The sequence below is a fragment of the Carcharodon carcharias genome, chromosome 1, assembly GCF_017639515.1.
Source record: "Carcharodon carcharias isolate sCarCar2 chromosome 1, sCarCar2.pri, whole genome shotgun sequence".
NCBI lineage: Eukaryota > Metazoa > Chordata > Chondrichthyes > Lamniformes > Lamnidae > Carcharodon > Carcharodon carcharias.
The window spans coordinates 180,109,406-180,133,529 of record NC_054467.1 but is presented as its reverse complement, the minus strand read 5'-3'; the positions used below and the strand labels follow the sequence as shown (position 1 = coordinate 180,133,529).

At 42.6% G+C, this 24,124-nt stretch overlaps 1 protein-coding gene and 1 non-coding gene across 2 annotated transcripts in view; one reads left to right on the top strand and one right to left on the bottom strand.

The window, feature by feature from the left end:
* Positions 1 to 6,683: 6,683 nt before the first annotated feature.
* Positions 6,684 to 24,124, bottom strand: part of cspg4ba (chondroitin sulfate proteoglycan 4ba) — a 144,709-nt gene continuing 127,268 nt past the window's right edge. Inside the window, exons 9-10 of the mRNA XM_041191583.1 lie at positions 12,212 to 12,389; positions 6,684 to 9,217 (exon numbers count right to left, since the gene is read on the bottom strand). Coding sequence (XP_041047517.1) covers positions 7,182 to 9,217; positions 12,212 to 12,389 — 2,214 coding nt within the window. The 3' untranslated portion in view covers positions 6,684 to 7,181. The remainder of the gene's footprint in view (positions 9,218 to 12,211; positions 12,390 to 24,124) is intronic.
* LOC121285677 lies at positions 16,917 to 17,080 on the top strand. Its single transcript, XR_005944742.1, has one exon. It is a non-coding gene; the product is annotated as a U1 spliceosomal RNA (small nuclear RNA).

Genomic DNA, 24,124 nt, shown 5'->3' with positions numbered 1-24,124 from the left:
AAACAAATTGTATATTCAACAGGCATAAAAATAGTAAAAGGTTAGTAAGAGGAGGAGTTGTGTCAATTAAGGAACCAAAAGGGGATCTACAGATTGAGGCAAGGAGCATGGCTAAAGTAACAAATGAGGAATACAAATAGTAAGTATTGGAAATACTCAGCAGGCCAGGCAGCATCAGTGGAGAGAGAAACAGAGTTAATGTTTTAGGTCATGGTGACCCTAAATGACTATTTTGCATTTGCCTTTACCAAGGAAGAGAATGCTGCCAAAGTCACAGTGAAAGAGGATTTAGTTGGGCTACATGATGGACTAAGAGTTAATAAAGAGATGTGGATGGAGTGCATCCGAAGATGCTGAGGGAAGGGTGGAAATTGCCGAGGTACTGCCAATATTCCTTAAATATGGGGATGGTGCCAGAGGATTGCTGAATTGAAAATGTTACACCTATGTTTAAAAAAGGGTATAGGAGAAACGCAACAACTAAAGGCAATCAGTTTAACCTCAGTGATGAGAAAGCTTAAATGATAATCCAGGGACAAAATTAACAGTCACTAGGATAAGTGCAGACTAATTAAGGAGAGCCAGCACGGATTTGTTAAAGGCAATGCTTAATTAACTTGATTGAGTTTATTTGATGAGGTAACAGATAGGGTTGATCATGGTAATGTGGTTGATGTGCTAGTTATGGACGACCAATAGGTTTTTGTTAAAGTGCCACATAATAGACTTGTTAGAAAAGTTGAAGCTCATGGAATGAATGGGACAGTGGCAGCATGGATACACAGTTACCTGAATTATAGGAAATGTAGCAGTGGTAAATGGTTGATGTTCAGATTGGAGGAATTTGTGATGTATAAAGTGGGGTTTTGCAGGGCTTTGAACTAGATTTACTGCTTTTCTTGGTATATGTTAATGACCTAGACCTGGGTGTTCAGGGCAGAATTTGCAGACATGTGGCAGATGAAATTTAAGGCAGAGAAGTGGGAAGTGATCTGTTTTGGAAGAATTAGGAAAGGCAATATAAAATAAGGGTACAATTCTGAAGGGGTGCAGCAGATAGGCAACTGGGAGTATATGTGCACAAATCATTAGAGATGGCAGGGAGGTTGTAAAAGTGGTTAAAAAACCAACTGAAATCCTGGGCTTCGGTTACATGGACAGATTGGAAAAGTTGTGGTTAATATCCTTAGAGAAGAGGAGGTTTAGATGAGATTTGAAAGAGGTGTTCAAAATCATGTGGGGTCTAGAAAGAGTAGATAGGAGAAGCTGTTCCTTTTTTTTATCCATTCGTGGTATGTGGGCAGAAGGATTGACAGCCAATGAACAGCAATTTAAGGTGGTTAGTAAAAGAATCAATGGCTACATGAGGAAAAGCTTTTTTACACGAAGAGTGGTTAGAATCTGGAATGCACTGCTTGAGAGTGGGTGGAGGCAGATTCAATCATGGCTTTCAAAAAGGAGTTGGATAATCACCTGAAGAAAAAAAAATGCAGGGCTAGGAGGATGGGGTAGGGGAGAGTGGGACTAGCTGAGGCCGATTGGCTTCCTTCTGTGCTGTAACCATTCTCTAATTCTGTGAACTGTTTAATTGTATTCTGTAAATTACATAGCCATTACCTGCACTTACAGTAAGGCATACACATTTCCCTAAGTATTAATCAAAGGATCATTGTAAAGTAACCAGTTCATGCAAACAACAAAATATTGAGGATTTTGAAACTACCTATCTATAACTCTCAGCTCAATTTAAAATATATACTAAAGTTAAATATAGCAATGCAGAAAAGTGGAATTTGGAAAAAGGAAAGGTTAAGAACTCTTTTTAAACAGAATTTTGCCTAATAGGGATTAGCTTCCCAAGGCAGTTCTGCGCTGGTCATGGGTCAGTAGGCAGATGTTAGTACCTTCCAAAGCTCCACTACTAATAATGACAAGGTCAGCAGATTTGGAGGCACACCATCACTTCTAAATTCACGTCCAAGATATGTCCCATTGTATGGTGGGCATTCTTTTTTCTTTATTCTTTCTTGGGACGTCGGTGTTGTTGGCAAAGCCAGCATTTGCTGCCATCCCTAATTGCCCTTGGACTAAGGACAGACAGTAGTTAAGAATCAACCATATTGCTATGGGTCTGGAGCAACATGTAGACCAGGCTGGGTAAAGACAGCAGATTTCCTTCTCAAAAGGACATTAGTGAACCAGATGCGTCCTTATGACAATCAAAGATTCATGGTCATCATTACTGAGATTCGCTTTTTATTCCAGTTTCATTCATTGAATTTAATTCCACCAGCTGCAATGATGGGATTTGAACCCATGTCCCCAGAGCATTACTCTGGGGCACTGGATTACTAGTTCAGTGTCATTGCTACTATGCTACCATCCTCCAACCCCCGCCACCCATTGCTCCATCAGCACTGGATCAAAATCTTGTAAGTCCCTATCAATGATCACTATAGCAGCACAATCAGCAGACAAATGGCAGTGTTTGAAGAAAGGTCACTGACACCTTCTCAGCGCGATTTGGGATGGACAATAAAAAAATTTCAATTTGTCAGTGTTACCACATTCTGCGGACAAATTAAATAAAACTCTGGGCAGAATTTTGCCCTTGATGGGTGGCCGGGCTCCAGCGACTCAGCAGCGGGCGGGCAGCCGATTGCCGCCGCTGAAATGGGCCCCGCCGCCATTTTGAGTGGGCGGGCCAATTAAGGCTCGCCCAGCGGGCCGCCCGACGGGAAGGGCTATGCGCTACCTGTGTGGGGGGGGGGGGGGTGAGGGATTCCCCAACTGTCAGAGTGCGCTCTTTCTCAAAAGAGCGCACATCTCCCTGAGACTAAGTGCTGTCTCAGGGAAAGCGCTGAAAGTTTTATAAACTTCAAAAATAGAAAAATAAAAAAATTATTCACATGTCCCCTCGTGACAATGTCACATGAGATGGGACATGTTAATAGGTATCACAAACTTTATTAAAGCTTTTTAAAAGACATGAAACCTCATCCTGCCAGTGGATGAGGTTTCGTGTTTTTTCAGAAGCCCGCTGGGGCTCCTGGCCTGCCTGCCAAATTAAGGCTGGATGGGCAGGGGTTTTAATTGGTTTAATTACCCTGTCAATGACCTCAATTGGCCATTGACAGGTTGGCGGCAGACTGCTGATTTTTCGGTGCCCCCGCCTTCCTGAATATTTAAATGGGGCTGGATGACATCGGGAGTTCCCCTCGACATCATCCCACGTCATTTTTGCGTTGGCGAGCGGGCCTTGCCCCCAGCTTGCCGACGGAAAAATTCTGCCCCCTGTTACTAATGCAAGAAATTCAGCCAAGAATAAAACTGAAAAAGAAAATCAATTTCTTCAGCAATGTGAAATGAAGGTTACTCAATACTCGTTAAATCATGTTAAAGTATTTTGGCATGCTTTCACATTGTCACGTGGCAGCAATGGTCTCATGTAGCATTTGAAATTGAAAGACGCATCAGTAAAACATTACCAAATAACATTTGACATGGAGTTACAGAAGGAGATATTCAAGGAGGTAGATTTTAAGGAGCTTCTTTAAGAAGGAAAGGAAGGCATACAGATAGACAGGTTTAAGGAGGGATTTCCAGAACTTAGGGCCTAGGCAGCTGAAAGAGCTGTTGCCAATAGTGGATCAATTAAAATCATAACGCTCAAGATACCAGAATTGGAGGATTTGAAAAGGTTCAAGGCTCAAACACTCTGTGGAAAATAATTCAGAGTTTTAAGGAGTGGGCAAATATATGAAAGCTTTTTTTTATTAACTCAAAATTATACAGGGTGGCATAACACTGCCTAATATCCTCTGGAACCTAGTGAGTCACTGGAAAATTGGCATTGTTTTCTTCGGTACAGATAAGACATCTCAAGTTCATACCATCTCTATTTTGTGACATCGTAAAATCCAATCTTAATTTCTGGGGAGTAAAATTGGTGTAAAAATATTGCATATGGTATAGAAGTATATTTTTCTAACAGGGTCATTCGCAACCACTGTACAAGAACAGAATAGATAAAGGCACTTCAAATACTTAAGTACAGTGCTATGTTTAATAAAATTAGTTCCAGTCCAGTGTTTTGACTTTTTAAAATATGTAGCCATGTGAAAATTTACTTGCTTTTTAAAAATCTGTAACTTGAAACAAGTTGGGAGGAAAAAAACTCCTGATTTGCTAATTATTGCAAAATATGTATGTGAAAAGGAAATATTGTCACTTTAAGCATACACCAGTTTCTCCATCAAAACCCACGAAGACAGGAATTACATTCCTATAATTGATAAAGTAACAAATTCATTCTTTAAATACAGCCAAAAGTAAATTGCCCTCACAACTTATTAATTTCTCACTAGTATATATTAATCATGTGTTTAAAAATTCCACTTGCATTCCTTTCATCAGAAAGTGAAAAATTTCATGCTGGTGCAAAAGTGGATACTACTTTTGGTTATTGCACATTGTTGAATTAGACGAGTGACAGTTTTGCATTGCATCGAACCTGAACTATAACCGGACTTTGGGGCTGAATTTTATGGGGGGCGCATTGCTCATCCTGTTACAAAATTTGGTTGTTTTAAAAAAGGTAGCGCCACAGCAATAACACGCAGCAGGCGCCTAAAGAGGCAAAGAGTGGGACTTCTGTCCCTCAGCGGGAGGAAGTCCCAATCTAATTGGCCGGCAGCTCTAGCGGTCCCTGTAATGCCGAGACTGTGTATTGTGTGCTGTTGGAACAGTAAGCAGGTTCCGGAAAAGAGCAATGGATCCTGGACTAAGATAAGTGCTGGGCTTTTAGGATAGGAAGGGATTGGGCACCCTAGAGAGGGGGCGAGGAGGATGGGGTGAACGGGTTTTGGAGGCCAGGCAGGGAGGCATAAAGTAGGGTATCATCTTGGGTGGGGTGGATGCCTCTGATACACACAGGGAATCACTCGAAGGATGTACCTAGCCCTTCCTTCCCACTTTTTCACCTCGGATATTTAAGAAGCTTGATTGGCTGTTAATGATATTTAACAAACTGGCAGACAAGCTGCTGATTTCAGTGCCCGTGCACCTACCATATCCCAGGTCAGGGATGGATGGGAAGGTGGTGGGCTCGACACCCATCATATTTTACTTGCACCCCCCTCTTCGAAAAACAGGCCTGGCAGGGTGCCATAAAATCCAGCTCTTGGAGTACTTTATGTTGTCACACAGTGACAAAATGTAGAGCAAACATTCTGTTCCCAGTGCTGCTCATCCCTCACTGTTAAAAGCACATTACAAAGATACAATCCTGGTAAAAATGAAGGGCGGGATTTTCCAATCATTGCAGGCAGGAAGGGAAAATTTGCAGTGGTCAATTTTCCCAGGAAAATCCCAGCTGAAGGCACCAAGCTTTTGAAATGCTTATATTTCAATATTGCATAGTTATCACAGATACAACCTGGAAAAATTTAAAAAATGCAAGCTATCTAATTTTAAATGAAATCTTAGGTTTCACTGATTCTTCTAAGGCCGGGATTTTCCGGCCCTGCCTTGGTGGGACCCGCTGCCGAGGATGTGGTGGCCCAGCCAAAAGTCCACGGATTTTCGGTGGGGCCGGGCGATCCTGGCAGCGGGTGGGTATGGAAAATCCCACACTCAGTCTTCAAAGTTTTAAATTAATTTAGCCTTAAAATCATTATTTTTTTAAATTTTCAGCTAATTATTTACACGGGCCTCAGAGAATTTTCAAGTGTAGTTAAATTAAGCAAATCTAGATTTTGAAAAGGGATTAAATATAATTTCTATGGTAGCAGATCTACTAAAAAGGGATAGAGTCTAAGGGTCAGGAAGACCTTTAAAAATGGCGGGGGTGGGACCCGGATAGAGGATTTGCACATCCATTTCTGACAAATTTTTGTGGGCGGCTCTTGGGGGGGGGGGGGGGGGGGGGGCTGCGAAACCCAAACTCAGCAGGGCCTTTTGAACTTAGTGGTGCATTAAACAGACCCTAAATTGGCTGCTCCAAGGGCTTTGACCAGCCATGTGGGACTCACGAATTTATGCAGTAGGTGTAAACACGTTTGAAGGGTGGATAAGGTCTGTTTAAATGTCATGATCTGAAGTATTGTTAAATCCCTGCTCTTTAAACATGAAATAAAACACAGGCTGAAGCCGTCAGTGACAGTTAATAAAAAATCCTCAGCCGCACTGCTTTGCTTGACAGGTCATCTGGTGTGGATTAGAAAGAAACATCACCATCTGGTCGTGCAGTTTCAATAGCATTCTTTGTTGACATTTCCACAAGGGTTATTATTACGTCACTATGAAAGCTTAGCTGAGTTTCAAAAGCTACAATTATCTCAGCAGGGAATTCTGAGTTCACAGTTTGAAGGATGGTCTAAAGAGGCTATTAAAGGGTTAGTTGTATTTGATCTGGAATCTGAACAGAAGTTTGTTTATTTTTGCAACATATATCAATTGAGGAATTTAAAGGCATTGAATGGGTTTCATGAATGGGAGTTTTTCTCAGTATCAAGAATGTAGGAGTGCAAGCTGTATTAGATTTTTTTTTCATCTCCACATGGCTCCTGAAATCTGCCCACTAGATGAGTGGATATGGAGGTGGCATTGGGGGGGGGGGGGGGGGGGGGGTGCAGTGATGTGTATTAGGGGCCATGGAGGGTGGTTGGGGGAATGAGGTGGTGTGAGCGGTGAGGGCCAGAGACTCTAACAGCTTCTAAAGTAACTGGGACAAATTCCCAGAGATCTGAGACGGGTCTCTAACAAACCTGCCTCAGCATCGCCCTGGATCTGATTCAACGTTTGGTGAGCATGACATGATCCCACGTCTGCCTCCCTAGAGCAAAAAACTGAAGCAGGTATGCCAAGTCAGGAAATTTGACTCAAGCCATCCACTCAGGTAGCAAAAATCCAGCCCTAAGGTAAGGAGTGTTGGATTTCAAAGCATGATGATAACCTGTTAAAATACTGATTTTAAAAATTGTTGTGTACACATACTTTTTTAAAAATTATTTTCTGAACTCATTTTATCAGTGGGACTTGCAAAAATGCCGTGTAGTCACTTTCTGGTTCTGAGCATTTGTTGTAAAAATTCATATCAAATTGAGATACCATCAGCAATTTGTCTGTCTTACTCTCTATCCAGCAGGGTTCCTGGCAGGTAAAAGTAATCTCTTGTTTTGTTATACCCAGTACTGATTGTGCCTCAAGGTTGGATGGGTTGTGCGACAATGCTGCACCATCTCTGCATCAATCTGATTACAATTATAAAGTAGCGTTGAGGTTTCTTTTGAACTGGTGATTGTTGTGGCCATTGGGTTATGTCTTTCTATTGGTGAAGGACTAGAGGGGCCACTTGTATTAAGACGGGTGACTGTGACAGCTGGAACTGTTGGGCTCCTCTCCACTGGTTGAAAGGTTGGACTGTTTGTTCCACCATTATTGGGGCAATTACTAATCAGAGGTTTGTGCTTCGGTTTCTTCTTCTGTTTTATCAGAACCACAACAATGATGATGATGATAAGCAAAAGTGCTAGAAAAGCTATGGGTAAAATTATCTGTAGAGAGTTGGGATCCTGAATGAGTTGAGCAACTGGCTTTCCATTGACTGGTTCTGTGGTAGTTTGTTGTACAAAACTTGCCAGTGTCACATCCAGGGCAAAGGCAGAAGCATTACTTTTGCGATTCCCCCAGCGAGATTTGTTTTGCCATCGTGGCACAGTTTTAGTAGGCGTTAGAGTTGTCACCTCTGTTTGAGTTCCCAGTGGTAACTGTCCTGAAGTAGTTGGCATACGTGAATTAAAAAGTGATGGATTTTCTGTTGATATATTTAGTACTTTGGAGCCATTAAATGGAATAATGCTGTATAGGAAGGTACCTTCAGCTGGTTGCACATTGTTTGCTGTCAAAACAAATGTGAAAGAATCATTCAATAAATCTAATCCGGTCATATTAGCCTCAACCTCAAGCAACAAAAGACCGAGTTCGATGTCTTTCTGAGTAAAAATCTTTGCAACTTCTCTGTGACCTCTGAACGTGTGGCTTGGTAACATGAGCCTGCCATACGATGGGAATTGTTTTACTTCAAACTTAGGAATACTGGTTGTCTGGTTGGCCAACTTACTGGCATCCAACATAGTTGTTCCAAGTTGATAGGTAGTTCCAGTGGGAATCTTGAAGTCTTTAGCCATTTGCAGCAAAGGCCTTACTGTAATGTTAACCACCTGCTCAGAAACATTACTTTCAGAAGTCAGCACTGTGAACTCAAAACTATCTTGTGATGCAGACAGGTTGGTCATATGATAAGTCAAATGTCCTCTCACAAGGTCTTCCTGCTCAAAGGAAGCCACACTTTTGTTTCCAATCATTATATGTCCAAATTGTGGAGGGTTAGTAATTTCATAACGTATCACTGTAACCTTTCCATTAGTTTCTGCAGCCAAGTGTTCATTGTTGATGGTAGAAATACTTTGTCCCTGTTGAATCTCCAGCTGACTGTTATTTATAAGCATGATCGTAATAGGTATAACCTCCAGATTAAATAATTTGTATAATGGACGGTGTTTACCATCAGTGACACTGAAGTAAAAAACACCAGATGATGACCTTCCATCTTGAACAAACCAAATTTTACCATCATTGATATCAGCCTGAGTGAAATGCTTGATAGACAAATTCAGGTTTGCTGCTGTTGCTACATAGCCATTATTGGGTCCGCTGATAATGCTGTATTTGATTTCTTCTGGTAGATTATCTAAATCGACAACATTTATATTATCTGAATTAAGTGCAGCGTTGTAACCCTGCACTACCTTCAAACTGGGGGCTTTGGTTTTCAATTCTGGAGGTTGATCATTAACAGGGGTAATGGTAATATTGAACATCTCTTGTACCACTTCACTGTCATTCAAGGGCCTTGATGCAGCTTTGCTTTTTAGGTTTAACCATGTAGCAAAGGTAAAATTATCCTTAAGACTTTCCGAGTCATCATGTAAGTAGGTTATTCCATATTTATTAACAATAAACTGAGAAAAATAGGGTTTCTGCTCAGTGATGTTACGCTCACCAACGACAATCACACCGTGACTAGGCAAAGCTATTACTTGATACCATACTTCATACAGTGAGCGTTTGGATTCTGGAAGCTTGACCATTAGGTTTGCAGCATCCAGCTTAAATTTGTCAATTAGTATCCTTTCACCTTCTGTAACAACAGCACCTGTTGAGGAAAACAAAAACTGCCTTAAGTAAAACAAACTATGCTGAGTTATACTTTGCATTTATGTAGTACCTTTCATGTCTTAAGGATATCCTTGCATGCTTCATACGATTGATGTTATTTCTGAAGTAGATTCACTGTTATTTTGTAGCCAAAACTAACAGCCAATTTGCACACATAAACAGCAATAGATAAATGATAAGTTTTAATGATGTTAACTGGGGGATAAATATTGATCAGGATACTGGAAGAGCTTCCCTGCTTTTCTTTGAATAGTACAATGGAATCCTTTACATCCACTGAGACAACAGATGGTGTCTTGGTTTAGTGTTTCATCTGAAAGATTATAATGCAGCAATTCTTCATTAATGAATGGAGATGGCAGCCTAGATTATGTGCTGAAGTCCTGGAGTGGGGCTCGAGCCACAATCTTGGGTGAGAATACTAACATGGAGTCGAGCTAATGATGAACCCAAATTGAGTCAAATTCATAATTATAAAGATAAAAATTTCATGTATTGCTTAAAATTTGTGATGGAGTTAGTATTTTCACTGTCGGAGCAGGAGTAGCTCTGAGAACAGATATTGCTTTTCTGCTGTATCCAAACAAATTCAAACAGTTGAACCCTGCAGCATAGGAATAGCACTAACAGTTAACTTTGGTCCCATGTTGGTTACTTTCTGTAGTGATCAAGGGCTTAGTTTTCAATTGCCTGTGGGGGTGAGGTCAGGTGTGGGCTGCTTTGAAAATAGCACTCCCGGATTGTGCATCAATCTTCCGACACATCCGGGATGCACTGCTATTTTCAAAGTATGGGTGGGGGGAGGGACAATCTGTTCGCCTACAATTAACTGCTCATTAAGCTTCTTGAAGAGCTTGGGCTGGGGAGGGCAAGGAGACAATTTTCTATCACAGATTGAGAGAAGTGATCAATCTGGTGCACATTAGTGCACTACTGTCTGGTACAATGCAGGAAACAATTAAATGATATAGAAATATATTTTGAAAAAAGGGGTTATTCACATACAGCAGGCCTAATACCTTTTCACTGAACATTTGCATGTTCGTTGCATATGCAACGTCTACACCATAGGACTGCTGCCCATTGATCTCCTGCCTCCTTCATTCTGCAAGGCAAGGGTAAGCCCAAGCCCAGAAATGGTTGCCATCTGCCTTTGAGCATTGGACTCTGGAGTCTGATTCCACCTCCTTGCAGCAGGCAGTGCCACTAGTGGGGCACTGAGTTCAACTTGGCCCAATTAAAAGATCTGTATATTAAAATACTATCCTGTCAGCAGGTTCCCGACCCCAACTGAAAATCAAGTCCGAGGAATCAAGAGGGAATGGAATGACAGGCAAGTCATCTAAGATGGATCAGATAACATCTTGTTCCAAAAAACTGTCCCAAATACATTCAAGAAAGGCATTGTTTTTGAGACTTGAGCTGTTCTGCCTCCCCCAGTCAATATGAAAATTAAAGTCTCCAATTTTAACCACTAAGTATTTGCACAAGCTTCCCTGATCTCCACATTTATGCATTCTGCTACTTTATTAGTCCGTAAGCAACTTCCTCCAAATCTTTACTATTCATCCATTCTGCCTGTTTCTACTATCTACTCAATAACAAAGTAAAATTCAATGCAGGTTTATACTAGTAAAATTTTAATAGATAAAATTTTGATATAACAAGACTCCACTGCATTTAAAAAGAAATACACATCATCTAAACAAACAATGTTTTTGATTAAATGAGAGAAGCCAACGATGGACAGACAACATCAATCAGGTTGTATTTCTTGCCACTGGCTGAAATGATACAGAAATCTAGGATGTAAACATAAAATGCTGGAAATGCACAGCAGGTTAGTTGGTATATGTAAAGAAAAAAAAGACAGTATCGTTTCATGTATTAATTTCATCAGAACTGAAAATGATAAGCGGGTATTGTAGTAATTTGGAAAAAAAGAGGGTGGGGTGAGGGGGAGTTGAGAAAGAAACAACAGATACTCCAATCTCAGATGGAAAGTTGTTTAGTTAAATGATCTGTGAACCATTAGACAGAAATATATTAGATAATATAAAAAGTTATCTCAGTGAGATAAAAGTGTCATCTCCATCGTGTTACTCTGAGCCATTTTCCATCATAAATAGCCTGGGGCGGGGGGGGGGAGGTGGGTGGAAGGCTGTATATGGGTGTCACATTGGTGCAAAAATGTTATCTTTCTTTAAAAACCAATTAAGAAATTCTAGGTAAGAGCATAATTTTCTCATATATAATGAGAGTGTAGTTTAAACTAACACTTTTCTTCAACTACAATTTCCTTTCTCTTTTGATGAATGAACTGTAAAGTTGTTTGAGTAAAACCTGAGCTTTTCCCTTCAATTCACTTTGGTGTGCAATAAGAGAACGGCGACCAATGATGGGGAAAATACAGATGAGGCCCAAAAGCCTTAAATTAAGGTAGGCTGCGCAGCTTGCCTGGATAGAGCAGGGAAAATGCTGCCTTAAGAGAGATAATGGGGATGATTACCCCTGTTCAAATGTTTGTAAGTGGAAGTTGGACAAATGCAGAATCAAGCATAACCACAGGAATCTACGTACACTGATTTGAAGAAGCATAGTCATTAAAGCTACTCAGATATTTTTATCAAATATTTAGAAGCTTCTCTGTCTAAACAATTTCTTATTACTGAAATTGGGGGTGCAGCTGGTCTTGGACAGCACACAAAATTAGTGATAATAAATTAACAGTTGTTTTACCTTTGATTACAGAAAACCAATTTCACCTTCACTGTGTCAACTTAGGAAAACTGTATTTTACTAGTTAACAAAATTGCCCTTGGATTGGATTTTCTCAGGCTTTCTGCTGCTGAGTCATCATGTAAGGAAATTCAGCACTAAAATTTTTACAAATGCAAAAGAAGATCATATGGAGAATGTTTGGCAAACTCCAGTATTTTCATACTCCAGAGACGTACTTTGAATATCTCACCTGTATTTGCAAGTAGACAACTGGATCGCCCAGTGTTGTCATATGAGATGGTGACGTGAAACTCTTGAGGTTCCAATGAGGCTGGTGGGGAAAACACTATAAACTGAAACGAGTCTTCAGCACTCCAGCCTATGGTGTCAGTGTGTGTGTGCTTATATGCAATCAAACCTTCATTTACCTGTAAGAAACAAGATAAATTAAATACAAAAACAGAATTACCTGGAAAAACTCAGCAGGTCTGGCAGCATCGGCGGAGAAGAAAAGAGTTGACGTTTCGAGTCCTCATGACCCTTCGACAGAACTTGCGGAGAGATAGAGAGACAGAGAGGTGGAGGGGGGGTCCGCCCTCCCACACACACACCTTAAACCAGCTTATATTTCAGCTCTTTCTTGGACTCGAACGCAAGTTCTGTCGAAGGGTCATGAGGACTCGAAACGTCAACTCTTTTCTTCTCCGCCGATGCTGCCAGACCTGCTGAGTTTTTCCAGGTAATTCTGTTTTTGTTTTGGATTTCCAGCATCCGCAGTTTTTTTGTTTTTATCTAAGATAAATTAAATGGTACTTCTAAAAAAAATAGGTTTAACTTCGTTAACTGGAAAGAGTCAACATAAAAAGTACAATACAGCAGCTTATAACTGTAATTAGACACTTTCTAATTGCCAGGATTTACCTAATTTTCTATGTTTCTGATATAATTTTACCTGTTTAACTAATTTTACCCATTAATCCACAATTAAAAATGGATCAATGCCTGAGATAAATTTGTTGCTAAAAGCTCATGAGGATTCATGAACTTTATTAAAGCTTTGGTAAATTTATAAACTTTAATGCACTTTTATTAGAACTTTCAGAGAAAGGAATAATCACTTCTGCTGTGTGAGATAGCTAGGTGAGTGAGTATCTGACAAGCAAAGTGTGACATCCAGGCACCAAAACACAGCATCATTTGCATATCTGGTGGTAAAGGCTGTGCAATGCTCATAAGTAACAAAGGTACCAAAGTTTTCAATGAAACAGTGCCTCAATAGCGAATGCAAAATAAAATAGATGTAAAACATCGTTGTCATGTATTTTGATATACATCTTCCTGAGCTAATTAGTGTCATTACATGGAAGTAGTTATGATTATCAATTTAACTTTTCCTCTATGTCAATTCTCTATATCCCCACTTGTTTAATTTTAAAATAAATTAGCTGCTTGGACTTAAATCTCTGCATATTTTTGTTTTATGGATACATACGTTTATCCTTTCTTAATTAAAAAGATATTTGCATTTGATCCATATTCTTAGATTATTTCAATTTAGTGATTTCCCCTTGCTTTATTTAATCATTGTAATATAAGCAATAGATAGCAATATAGATTTTTTTTTTTAATTCTTTCACGGGATGTGGGGGTTACTGGCAAAGCCAGCATTTGTTGCCATCCCTATTTGACCTTGCCAGGTAATTTCAGAAAGCAGTTAAGAGTCAACCACATTGCTGTGGGCTTGGAGTCACATATAGGCCAGACCAGGTAAAGACGGCAGATTTCCTTCCCTAAAGGACATTAGTGTGTTTTTATGACAATCAATTATAGTTTCATGGTTACCATTACTGAGACTAACATTAAATAAAAAATAGCAAAAAAAGCATTTCAAGAAAATTAAAATGTTTAAATAAAAATCCCCATCAAGAGGTTTCTTCTCTCCAACATGCAATGGAAACATAAATGCAATACTTAAAAATAAGTTTACAATTTTGTCATACCACAAAGCATAGATGAAATGTTATCTAGATCAAGGACATAATGTAAAGCTCAGCCAGACAAAATAACTTTATAGGGTTTGTTTACTTATGTTGGTAACCAAAAAACACCGAGGGCTGAATTCTCTGGTCGGCGAGCGGGAGTGGGGTCTGCTCGCCGACACATAAAATGACACACGGTGATGTTAGGCCGGTGTCCCGACGTCACCGCGTGTCGTTTAGATTTCCAGTTTGGCGGGCGCGCAGCCAAGTCGGCTGCGCGCCTGCCAAACTGTCAAAGGCCTATTAAAAATTAATTTAAGCAATTAAATGAGCTGCCCGCCCAACCTTAAGGTTGCTGGGCAGGCAAAGTGCCCAGGCAGCCTTTGCATTTTTCAAGAAACCTCATCTACGGGCGGGATGAGGTTTAGTGAAGTGTTTTAAAATTCAATAAAAATTTTGAAAAATAATTCTTTGACATGTCCCAGCTCATGTGACAGTGTTACATCAGGGGACATGTTTTAAAAGTTTTTAATTATTTTATTTCAGTTTTTAAATATCAAACTGATCTCCATGAAGCACAGAGGTGCCTCAGGAAGATTTCAATGCTCTTTCGCGCGCAGTCCAGGCTCAGGGAACTGACTCAGGGAACCCCCCCCCTCACTGCTCACACAGGGAGCGCACAGCGCTTCCGGGCGAGCATCATGCTGGGCGGGCCTTAAGTGGCCCGCCCACGTAAAATGGCAGCGCGACCCCAATTGGGGGCGCCAATCGGGTTCGCGCCCGCTCCTGCCTGCCCCTGCACAAACCCCCGACGGGGGGGAAAATTCTTCCCCTTAAAGTGAGCACAATACACAGGGGGTGATAGGTAGGGGAGACTTCCCTTGTTTAAACCTGTCATTAGCACTTCTGAAGCTGTGAGATATCTTCGGTGCTGGAATGTCACAAATTATGCACTGAGAAGCAGCTTCAGGGAATGTTTAAGGTGGAGAAAATGGCTTAAACGTTTACATTTTGGTCACAACCAGTTTCTAAAACTATTAGCAATGCTGAAAAGAAAAATTATTGTACAGTGATATAGTAACTCATAGTAGTTTAAATTATTACCAAAGGCACCCATCCACATGGTGGAGATTATAATCTACTGTAATTTATTGTTTAAGTATCTAGGCATCAAAGTAAATGTATTTGTCCCTGGGCTCCTCCTGAACCATCCCTTTAAATTTACGTTATTAAGGGCAGGATTCTTAGGTTGGTGAGTGGGGGTGGGGCCGCTTGCTGACATGTAAAATAACGCAGGATGACGTCGAGTGGAACTTCCAACGTCATCCCGAGTCATTTCAATTTTCAGGTCGGTGGAGGCGCAGCCAAATCAGCTGCGCACCCGCCGACCTGTCAACGGCCTATTGAGGCCATTGAAAAACTAATTAAGGTCGTTAATGGACCTGTCCGTCCAACCTTAAGATAAAGCATGAAACCTCATCCACGGGCGGGAGGAGGTTTCATGAGGGCTTTTAAATTTTTAATAAAGGTTTGACTGAAAGTGATGGACATGTCCCAACTCATGTGGCAGTGTCACATGAGGGGACATGTCAGGGATATTTTGTATTTGTCTCTGTAACATTTTTAAATTTGGTGCTGATCTCCCTGAGGCAGCACTTAGCCTCAGGGAGATCAGTGCACTCTATCGTGCACATGTATGAAAAAGCACACTCTTGGCTGAGGGAAACTCGCCCGCACAGTGAGCACATAGTGCTTCCTGGCGGACGTCACGTTGGGCGGGCCTTATCTGGCCCGCCCACATAAAATGGTGGCATACCCTCCAATCGAAGGCGCTGATTGGAGGCATGCCTGATCTTGCACTTCCCCCACCCCCACCCCCCCTCAACCGGGGGAAAATTCTTCCTTAAGTCTCTAGAAATGCACAGACCACTTTAGTGCTGTGGGGTTTTTTTATATTCATTTATGGGATGTGGGTTTCGCTGGCTGGGCCAGCGTTTATTGCTCACCCCGGCAATAAAGGTGGTGGTGAGCTGCATTCTTCAACTGCTGCAGTCCATGTAGTGTAGGTACACCCACAGTGCTGTTAGAGAGGGAGTTCCAGGATTTTGACCCAGCGACAGTGAAGGAATGATAATATGTTTCCAAGCCAGGATGATGAATGGCTTGGAGGGGAACTTCCAGCTCATGGTATTCCCATCTATCTGCTGCCCTTGTCCTTCTAGATGGTGGCGGTTGTGGCTTTAGCCTAAGGAGCCTTAGTGAGTTTCTGCAGTGCATCTTGTAGATGGTACACACTGCTTCTACTACCCATCGGTGGTGGAGGAAGTGAATGTTTGTGGAAGGGGTGTCAATTAAGTGGGCTGCTTTGTCCTGCATGGTGTCAATCTTCTTGAGTGTCGTTGGAGCTGTACTCATTCAGGCAAGTGGACAGTATTCCATCACACTCCTGGCTTGGGCCTTGTAGATGGTCGACAGGCTTTGGGGCGTCAGGAGGGAGTTACTCACCACAGGATTCCTAGCCTCTGATCTGCTCTTGTAGCCACAATATTTATATGGATAATCCAGTTCAGCTTCTGGTCAATCTTAACCCCAGGATGTTGGCAGTGGGGGATTCAGCAATGGTAATGCCATTGAATGTCAAGGGGCGATGGTTAGATTCTCTCTTGTTTGAGACGGCCATTGCCTTGCACTGGTGTGGCGCAAATGTTACTTGCCATTTGTCAGCTCAAGCCTGGATATTGTTCAGCTCTTGCTGCATTTGGATATTGACTGCTTCAGTATCTGAGGAGTTGCAGATGTTGCTGAACATTGTGTAATCATCAACGAACATGCCCACTTCTGACCTTATTATGGGAGGAAGGTCACTGATGAAGCAGCTGAAGATGGTTGGGCCTGGGACGTTAGCCTGAAGAATTCTTGCAGTGATGTCCTGCAACTCAGATGATTGACCTCCAACAACCAGAGAGAGGTCCCAGAATACTTACCTGGTAAGGGAGAAACAATGATCATGAAGGTTGTGCTCCCAGGATGAGGCTATCCCATTGCATTCAGGGTGTGCTGACACCTGCGATGTCACCAAATGCGAGATACTCGACTACAAAATTTGTGTTAATGGGGGACTGCATTTGTGTTCTCCCCTAAAAAAAAAGATCCCAGGCAGGAACAAAGACAGGGACAAGGAAGAGGTCCCAGGAGCCAAGTTAAAAGAAAGAAATTGGCTCTGAGTTAAAGAGAGAGCTGTGAAAAGCAGACTTGAAATGAAGCGGGCTTGAGAGAAGCACTGAAGATCCGGGCAGCTGGCTGTAGGTCGGTGACTCCTTACGATGGGCTTTTTGGAGCAGTGGTGTTCTGCTTGGCAATGCCAAGGATCTGAAATTGTGCTTGGGAGGTGAAGTTTGAGTGTACCTGGAGATCTGAGGAAAGAAATCTCAGAGGGAGATTGAAACATTGAGAAGTTGGCCATTGTTGCAGTTGTCCAAGTGAGAGCGACACTTGGAGAGAATTACAAGGCGAATTCTTCAAATGTGGAGATTGGAAACCCTTGTGAGAAAGAGAACCATCCTAGATTTGCACTAAGTGTGGTAGCAGGCATGAAAAAAGACATTTTACCCACCAGCCACAATGGTAGGTTTTTGCGCCGTATCGTCCGCTTTCCGCCCCATTGTGTAGCCACAGGGAACACGCCGTCTCACTGTTGGGTGGCCTCTGAATCACCTACCACGCCATTACCACACTGATTCCTCACTCTACGTGCTGTATCTAAACTACAGTCGTGCACACATTTCTCAATGTTTGTGGCCCAGGACTGTTCCAGTGATGACATAGCTCTGAAAGCCAAGGACAGTTCAGTGACCCATCACTGGGTTGCCTTTCGGAGGGGCTGCCATGATGTCCCCCACCCTCTGTGCTGGCCGTAGGGAGGTCTAGCAATCTCACCACGCTGGCTTGGGAGACAGTGGCAGTGGTGATCAGTGCCAATGCTGCACAGAAGTGGTTGACCATTCAGTGCAGAAAGAGGACGGATAATCTCATCCGTGCAGCTAGGGTAAGGCAAGCATCTTATCACTCTAAACTCACTCTCTCAAAAGCCCATCAAATATTCAGTGACATCTCACTCACTGCCAGCTCAAGGGACATAACCACTTACTCTCTCTCACACACCCTCACGTCTTCATCTGGCCTCATCTCCTCTGGAGATTGCATCCTCAACCCTCACCATCGTGAGGCCATTTGCACAGATCAACACGTGCCCCCCACACACCCTAGAATACCACACTTTCCCAGTACAGCCTTTGCTCTGCAGCCTCTTCCCTTGCCTAAGGCCAGTTCTCCACCTTCCCCAAGCAAGCCCAGCCCTGCAGCCACTGAAAAGCCACCCTGCCTTACTGTGGGTCTGGCAGGTAGAGAGACCTGCCCATGAGACCCCCTAAAAGTGACGTGGTGCTGTCTGCAAAGCCTGGCAATGATGACCACGAGTGCTGCCTGAGGTAAGGTAGGCAAGCAAACCTCGACGTCCTGAGCGCAGTGCAGCTTGCCCAGTGATATCACTTATGTTCAGTTGTGAAACACATCGGTGCAATCGCGCTAGTGTGCCCAGATGATCCAGTGTGATGGGATGATTCTGGTGAGCAGGGCTTATAATGAGATGCTAATGTATTGAACTTAGGTTCCTAACATGTGGTGGCGGGAAAGGCAGACAGCCACTGATGATTGCAAACTGGTTTCACAACGGCCTAAAACCGATTTTTGGCCATCTCACCATATTGTCCGCCCACCATGATGCCTGTTGCCAACAGGAGCGGAAAATTCTGGCCAGAGAGACTGGTTGGCTCACAATGTGAAAAACGTATGGGTGGTTTGTTCAGAAATCCATGGAATTTGCTTCGGTTGTGTGTCGTTTGCTTTGGAGTGTGGTGTGTCTAACCACAGTTCACCTGTTAATTCACATGTACCTCATACCCTGAATATTAGAGTATAAGATATATATGGTAAATTGTTTTATCTTTCCTGATTTCTATGTATCTGTAAAGATATTGTTGGGGTGAAGAAATATTGAATATTTGAATGATCTCCTTGTGTTTGTACTGAGATTTTTCCAACCTTTATCTGGTGTAATATGGTTCATTTTTTCTTATTTAATTAATATTTTATTCTTAGTGTTAAAAGTTCATCAGCAGGCTCCTGTGAATTTGTTCAGTAACTTCCCTCCTCAGTTTCCATAAAATACTTAGGATCTATCAAGCCAGGTTTCACTCTGGGTTCTGACTTGTCCAGTGTTAACATCAGCAGGGATTGTAACTGGTTGAATGCATTTACCACATCATAAATAAATGTGGATAAGTCACCCAGTTTGGATGGGATGCTTCCTAGGTTGCTGAAGAAAGTAAGGGTAGAAATTGCATCTTCTGATCCTCCTTAGATACAGGGGTGATGCTCAAGGAGTAAAGAATTGCAAACCTTTTCTTTATTCATTCATGGGATAGGGGCATCGCTGGCTAGGCCAGCATTTATTGCCCATCCCTAATTGCCCTTGAGAACTGAGTGGCTTGCTCGGCCATTTCAGAGGGCAGTTAAGAGTCATCCACATTGCTGTGGATCTGGAGTCACATGTAGGCCAGACCAGGTAAAGACGGCAGATTTCCTTCCCTAAAGGGCATTAGTGAATCAGGTGGGTTTCATACGACAGGTGACAATAGTTTCATGGTCATCATTAAACTTTCAATTCCAGCTTTTTAAAATCCAAATTTCACCATCTGCCAGTGGCAATGCCACTATAACACCGCCTCCCCCATGTTGCACTCTTGTTCAAAAAAGGGCATAATCCTGGCAATTACAGATCAATCGTTTTAACATCAGTGATGGGGAAGCTCTTAGAAACTATTATCCAGAAGAAAATTAGTACCCATTTCGACAAGTACCAACTGATAAAGGAGAGCTAGTACAGATTTGTTAATAGAAAACTGTGTTTGCCTAATTTGATTGAGTTATTTGATTAAGTAACAAAAAGAGTGAATGAGGGCAGTGCAGTTGATGTTGTGCATATCAACTTTCAAAAGGTATTTGATAAAGTACCACATATTAGGCTTGTAGGCAAAATTGAAGTCCATAGGATAGAGGAGCAGTTGCAGCATGGATAGGAGAGGACACAGAGATTTGTGGTGAATGGCGGTTTTTTGGCCTGAAAGGAATTAGGTATTACGCATTCCCCAAGGCTCAGCAATAGGGCCACTGTCATTTTTAATATACATTAAGGACTTGAACTTGGGATGCAAGTCACAGGGCAGGTTTTTCGGTCGGCAAGCAGGGGCAGGGCCCGCTCACCGACGTGTAAGATGGCGCAGGGATGCATTGGGCATGTGTCCCGATGTCACCTCATGTCATTTAGATTGTCAATTCGGCGGGTGCTTAGCCAAACTGGCTGCGTGCCCACCGAACTGTCAATGGCCTATTAAGTCCATTAAAAAACCAATTAACGTGATTGATGGATCTGCCCGTCCAACCTTAAGGTTGGTGGGCAGACTGGGAGCCCAGGTGGACCTCGGAAAAAGCATAAAACCTCATCCATGGATGGGATGAGGTTTCATGAGGGTCCTTAAATTTTTACGAAAGGTTTCAATAAAAGTTATGGACATGTCTCAACTCATGTGACATGAAGGGACATGGCAGGGAAATTTTTCAAATCTCTTTATTTCAAGGTTTACATCGGAGACGACCTCCCTGAGGCATGTGCGAAAGAGCACACTCCAGGCTTAGGGAATCACCCCCCCGCCCGCATAGGGAGTGCACAGCGCTTCTGGGCGGACGTCATGCTAAGTGGGCCTTAATTGGCTTACCCACTTAAAATGGCTGTGCGCCCCCAATTGGGGATGCCGATCGGAGGCCCACCCGTTGGCGCCCGCTCCCGCTCTTCCCCCCCCTGACGGGGGGAAATCGTTGGCCACAATTTTGAAATCTGCAGATGACATGAAACTTGGAACATGGAAGTGTAGAAAATAGTGAAGTTAATAGTAATGGGCAATAAATGCTGGCCTAGCCAGCGACTCCCACATCCTGTAAATGAATTTAAAACAACTCTCACACAAACCCTCACGTCATCATCTGACCTCATCTCCTCTGGAGACTGCCTCCTCAGCCCTCACGTTCTTGAGGCCACTTGCACAGATCAAAATGCACCCCCACACGGCCTGGGATACCCATCTTCCCCAGTACAGCCCTCGCCCTGCAGCCTCTCCCTTGCCTGAGGCCACTTCTCCTCTTCCCCGAGCAAGCCCTAGCCCCCCAGCCATTGAAAACCCAGTCCTGTAGATAGAGATCTGCCCATGAGCCCCCCTAAAAGTGATGTGGTGCTGCCTGCAAATCCTGGCAATGATGACTGCAAGTGGTGCCGAAGCAAGGTAGACAAACAAACCTTGAAGTCCTGAGCAAAGTGCAGCTCACCAAGTGCGTTTCACTTAAGTACAGTTGTGAAACAAGTCGGCGTGAATACTTGGATGATCCCGCGTGGGGGTATGATTCTGACGAGCTGGGCTTATGATGTGCAGATGCTTAAAATGAAGTTCCCAATGTCCGATGGTGGGAAACGCAGCCCGCCATTGACAGGCAGAGTGGACGATTACAAACTGGTTCCACGATGTTGTGAAACCGATTTTTGGTCTTCACGCCATATTGTCAGCTCATCACACATGCCGACACCAGCGGACACGGAAAATTCTGTCCACTGTTCTTAGGGCATCACCTCCTTCGAGCTAGATGTCCATGTTCATCCCGTCTATCCGGTGGAGGGGCATGCAACTGTGAAGATAGCTGGGACTGACTTGCTTCTGCTGCTGGTGTTGATTCTCCCCTTGTTCTTCATCAGGGATGTAGGGTGGAGCTGCATAAACTGCTCATATATTGTGGTGAAGACTGGCAGCAGGGAAGTGAGTGAAGTGCAAGACACGTGAAATGATTTCCTAGAGGTTAAAAGCACTGAAAACACCCTTTGAGAAGGATTGCTGTCAGCAGCAGCCCCTCACCTGGCCATGGCTGGAACTCTTCAATCTCATTGATTAAAGATTTCCGAGCCCATCAGCACTCCTGGCTGTGCACTCACCTTGGTGACCCTGGTGAGTTGCTGACAGTTCGGGAAACCTGTGCACTGGCTGTTAAAGGCAGAATCCTTGTTTAAATCAGAACTTAATAACCTATTAGAATATTTGAATGCCATACCCGACAGCTGCATTGGGATCCACTGCTCGCCTGAAAAATCATCCGGGTGAAACCTGGAAATGGGCAGGATGATGATGGGATCCCAAACTAACATCATGTTTAGGGGATTACACTCCCAACATACAGCCAAACCAAAGCCCTAACCTAATCCCCTTGCCTGTACGAAAGACGAGACTTCTGACATTCTCTTGCTGCTCTTAAGTGTCAACCTTGACTGTGGCTTCAAGATTCTGGAGTGGGTCTTAAATCCAGGAGCAATGGACTCAGGAAGAAAGTTACCAGTAAGCATAATAAAGGCTGTTCAGCTCTTTTCTCTTAAACATGAAAAAAAATCAATACTGTAATACTCTGAAATCCATTTAACAAATATACAGTATGAAATAGTGATTTGATTGGACCTGATCCAAACAATTCATGGGGGTTGCTCTTTTAGTAACTTTATTTTCTTCAAACACAATGGGTTACTGAATATTGTTTAAAAAAGTAATGCGATACACGAATTACAGCGCCAGTATGTAGGCTGTCCTTCCCAAAGACTGGCGGATCGTATCAAACAGCATGTCCCAGCTGCTGTTCACAATGGGCTAGGTACAGACTGTACCCAAACAGTCCTTGCTCGCAAAACTCAAAACACAATATCCAAAATTAGATGTGATTCCGCAATTGGACAGCATTTGCTAAATAAAAAGAGAAAGTGCTGGAAAAATTCAGCAGGCCTGGCAGCATCTGTGGAGAGAGAAACAGAGGGCAGCATTTTCCCGTCCGTGAGCGGGGGTCATGGTCCGCTCGCTGACACGTAAAATGACATGTACCGACGTCACTGCGCGTCATTTAGATTTTCGACTGAGCGCCCACCGAATTGTCAAAGGCCTATTAAGACCTGTTAAAAACTAATTAAAACAATTAAATGAGCTGCCCGTCTAACCTTAAGGTTGGAGAGCAGATGACGAGCCCAGGTGGCCTTCGCATTTTTCATGGAACCTCATCCACGGGCGGGATGAGGTTTCATGAAGTGCTTAAAAAATCAGTAAAATTTTTTCCAAAATTTCATTAACATGTCCTAGCTCATGTGACCCTGTCATGTGAGGGGAGTGTTTCAAAAGTTTAAAAATCCTTTATTCAAAAGTTCGGTCGCATTTGCGCCCCACCCCGCCAGCCCCTGCAAAACACCCCCACCACCCCTGTTTTTTGCAGACCAAAAGAACATGTACACACATTGCGCCTGTTTCAGAGAAAATAATAAATGAGAGCCATTCGCTGACTCATTCCTCAGGGCAATGCTTTGACCAATCAGGGTCAAACTGTCTGGTTTAAATTTCAAACAATGCTTGGCAGTTAACTGTCAGTCACCATCACTGGTGCATTCTCCATGGCAACGCCTCTACCAATCAGAGTCCACTTGTCATCCAATACAAATCAGCCAATACAAAACTTGCCAACTAATCAGCACTCACTTTACATACAGTATAAATTGTTGTTTGCCCCTTATATTGGTATTCCTGCCAAGTGTCCTGATGAGTGCAAGATGAAAAGGCTCGACCTGTCTCTTTTTTCAGCAATACTCGGGTTACTGAACTTTTAACAATAGGTTTAAATTTGGGATAAACTTCTCCAAATAAATTCACATGAATACAGATTGAAATTAGTGTATGTAATGTGTGGACTCTGGTTAGTTCTGACTTTGTTGGCCTATATCCTTTTATTTGTTCCTTATTATATCCTTACAAGCTTTGAAAATATGGAGAAATAAAGGAACATAATTGATTATTATATGCAGTTATAGCATTATTTTTGTCTCCTACTTCCAAGCAGTTTTTTTTAAAAAAACGGTATTTGACTCCACTAGAAATCTCTTTGCTGTTTGGAATGAATACATAAATTAAGAGGAGAATGGTTAATGGTTTATGGATATAACTTATAAGAAAGTGAATCATGGTAAAATAAAGTGAGCACAAGGCGCTGACCAGCTTTTTGAT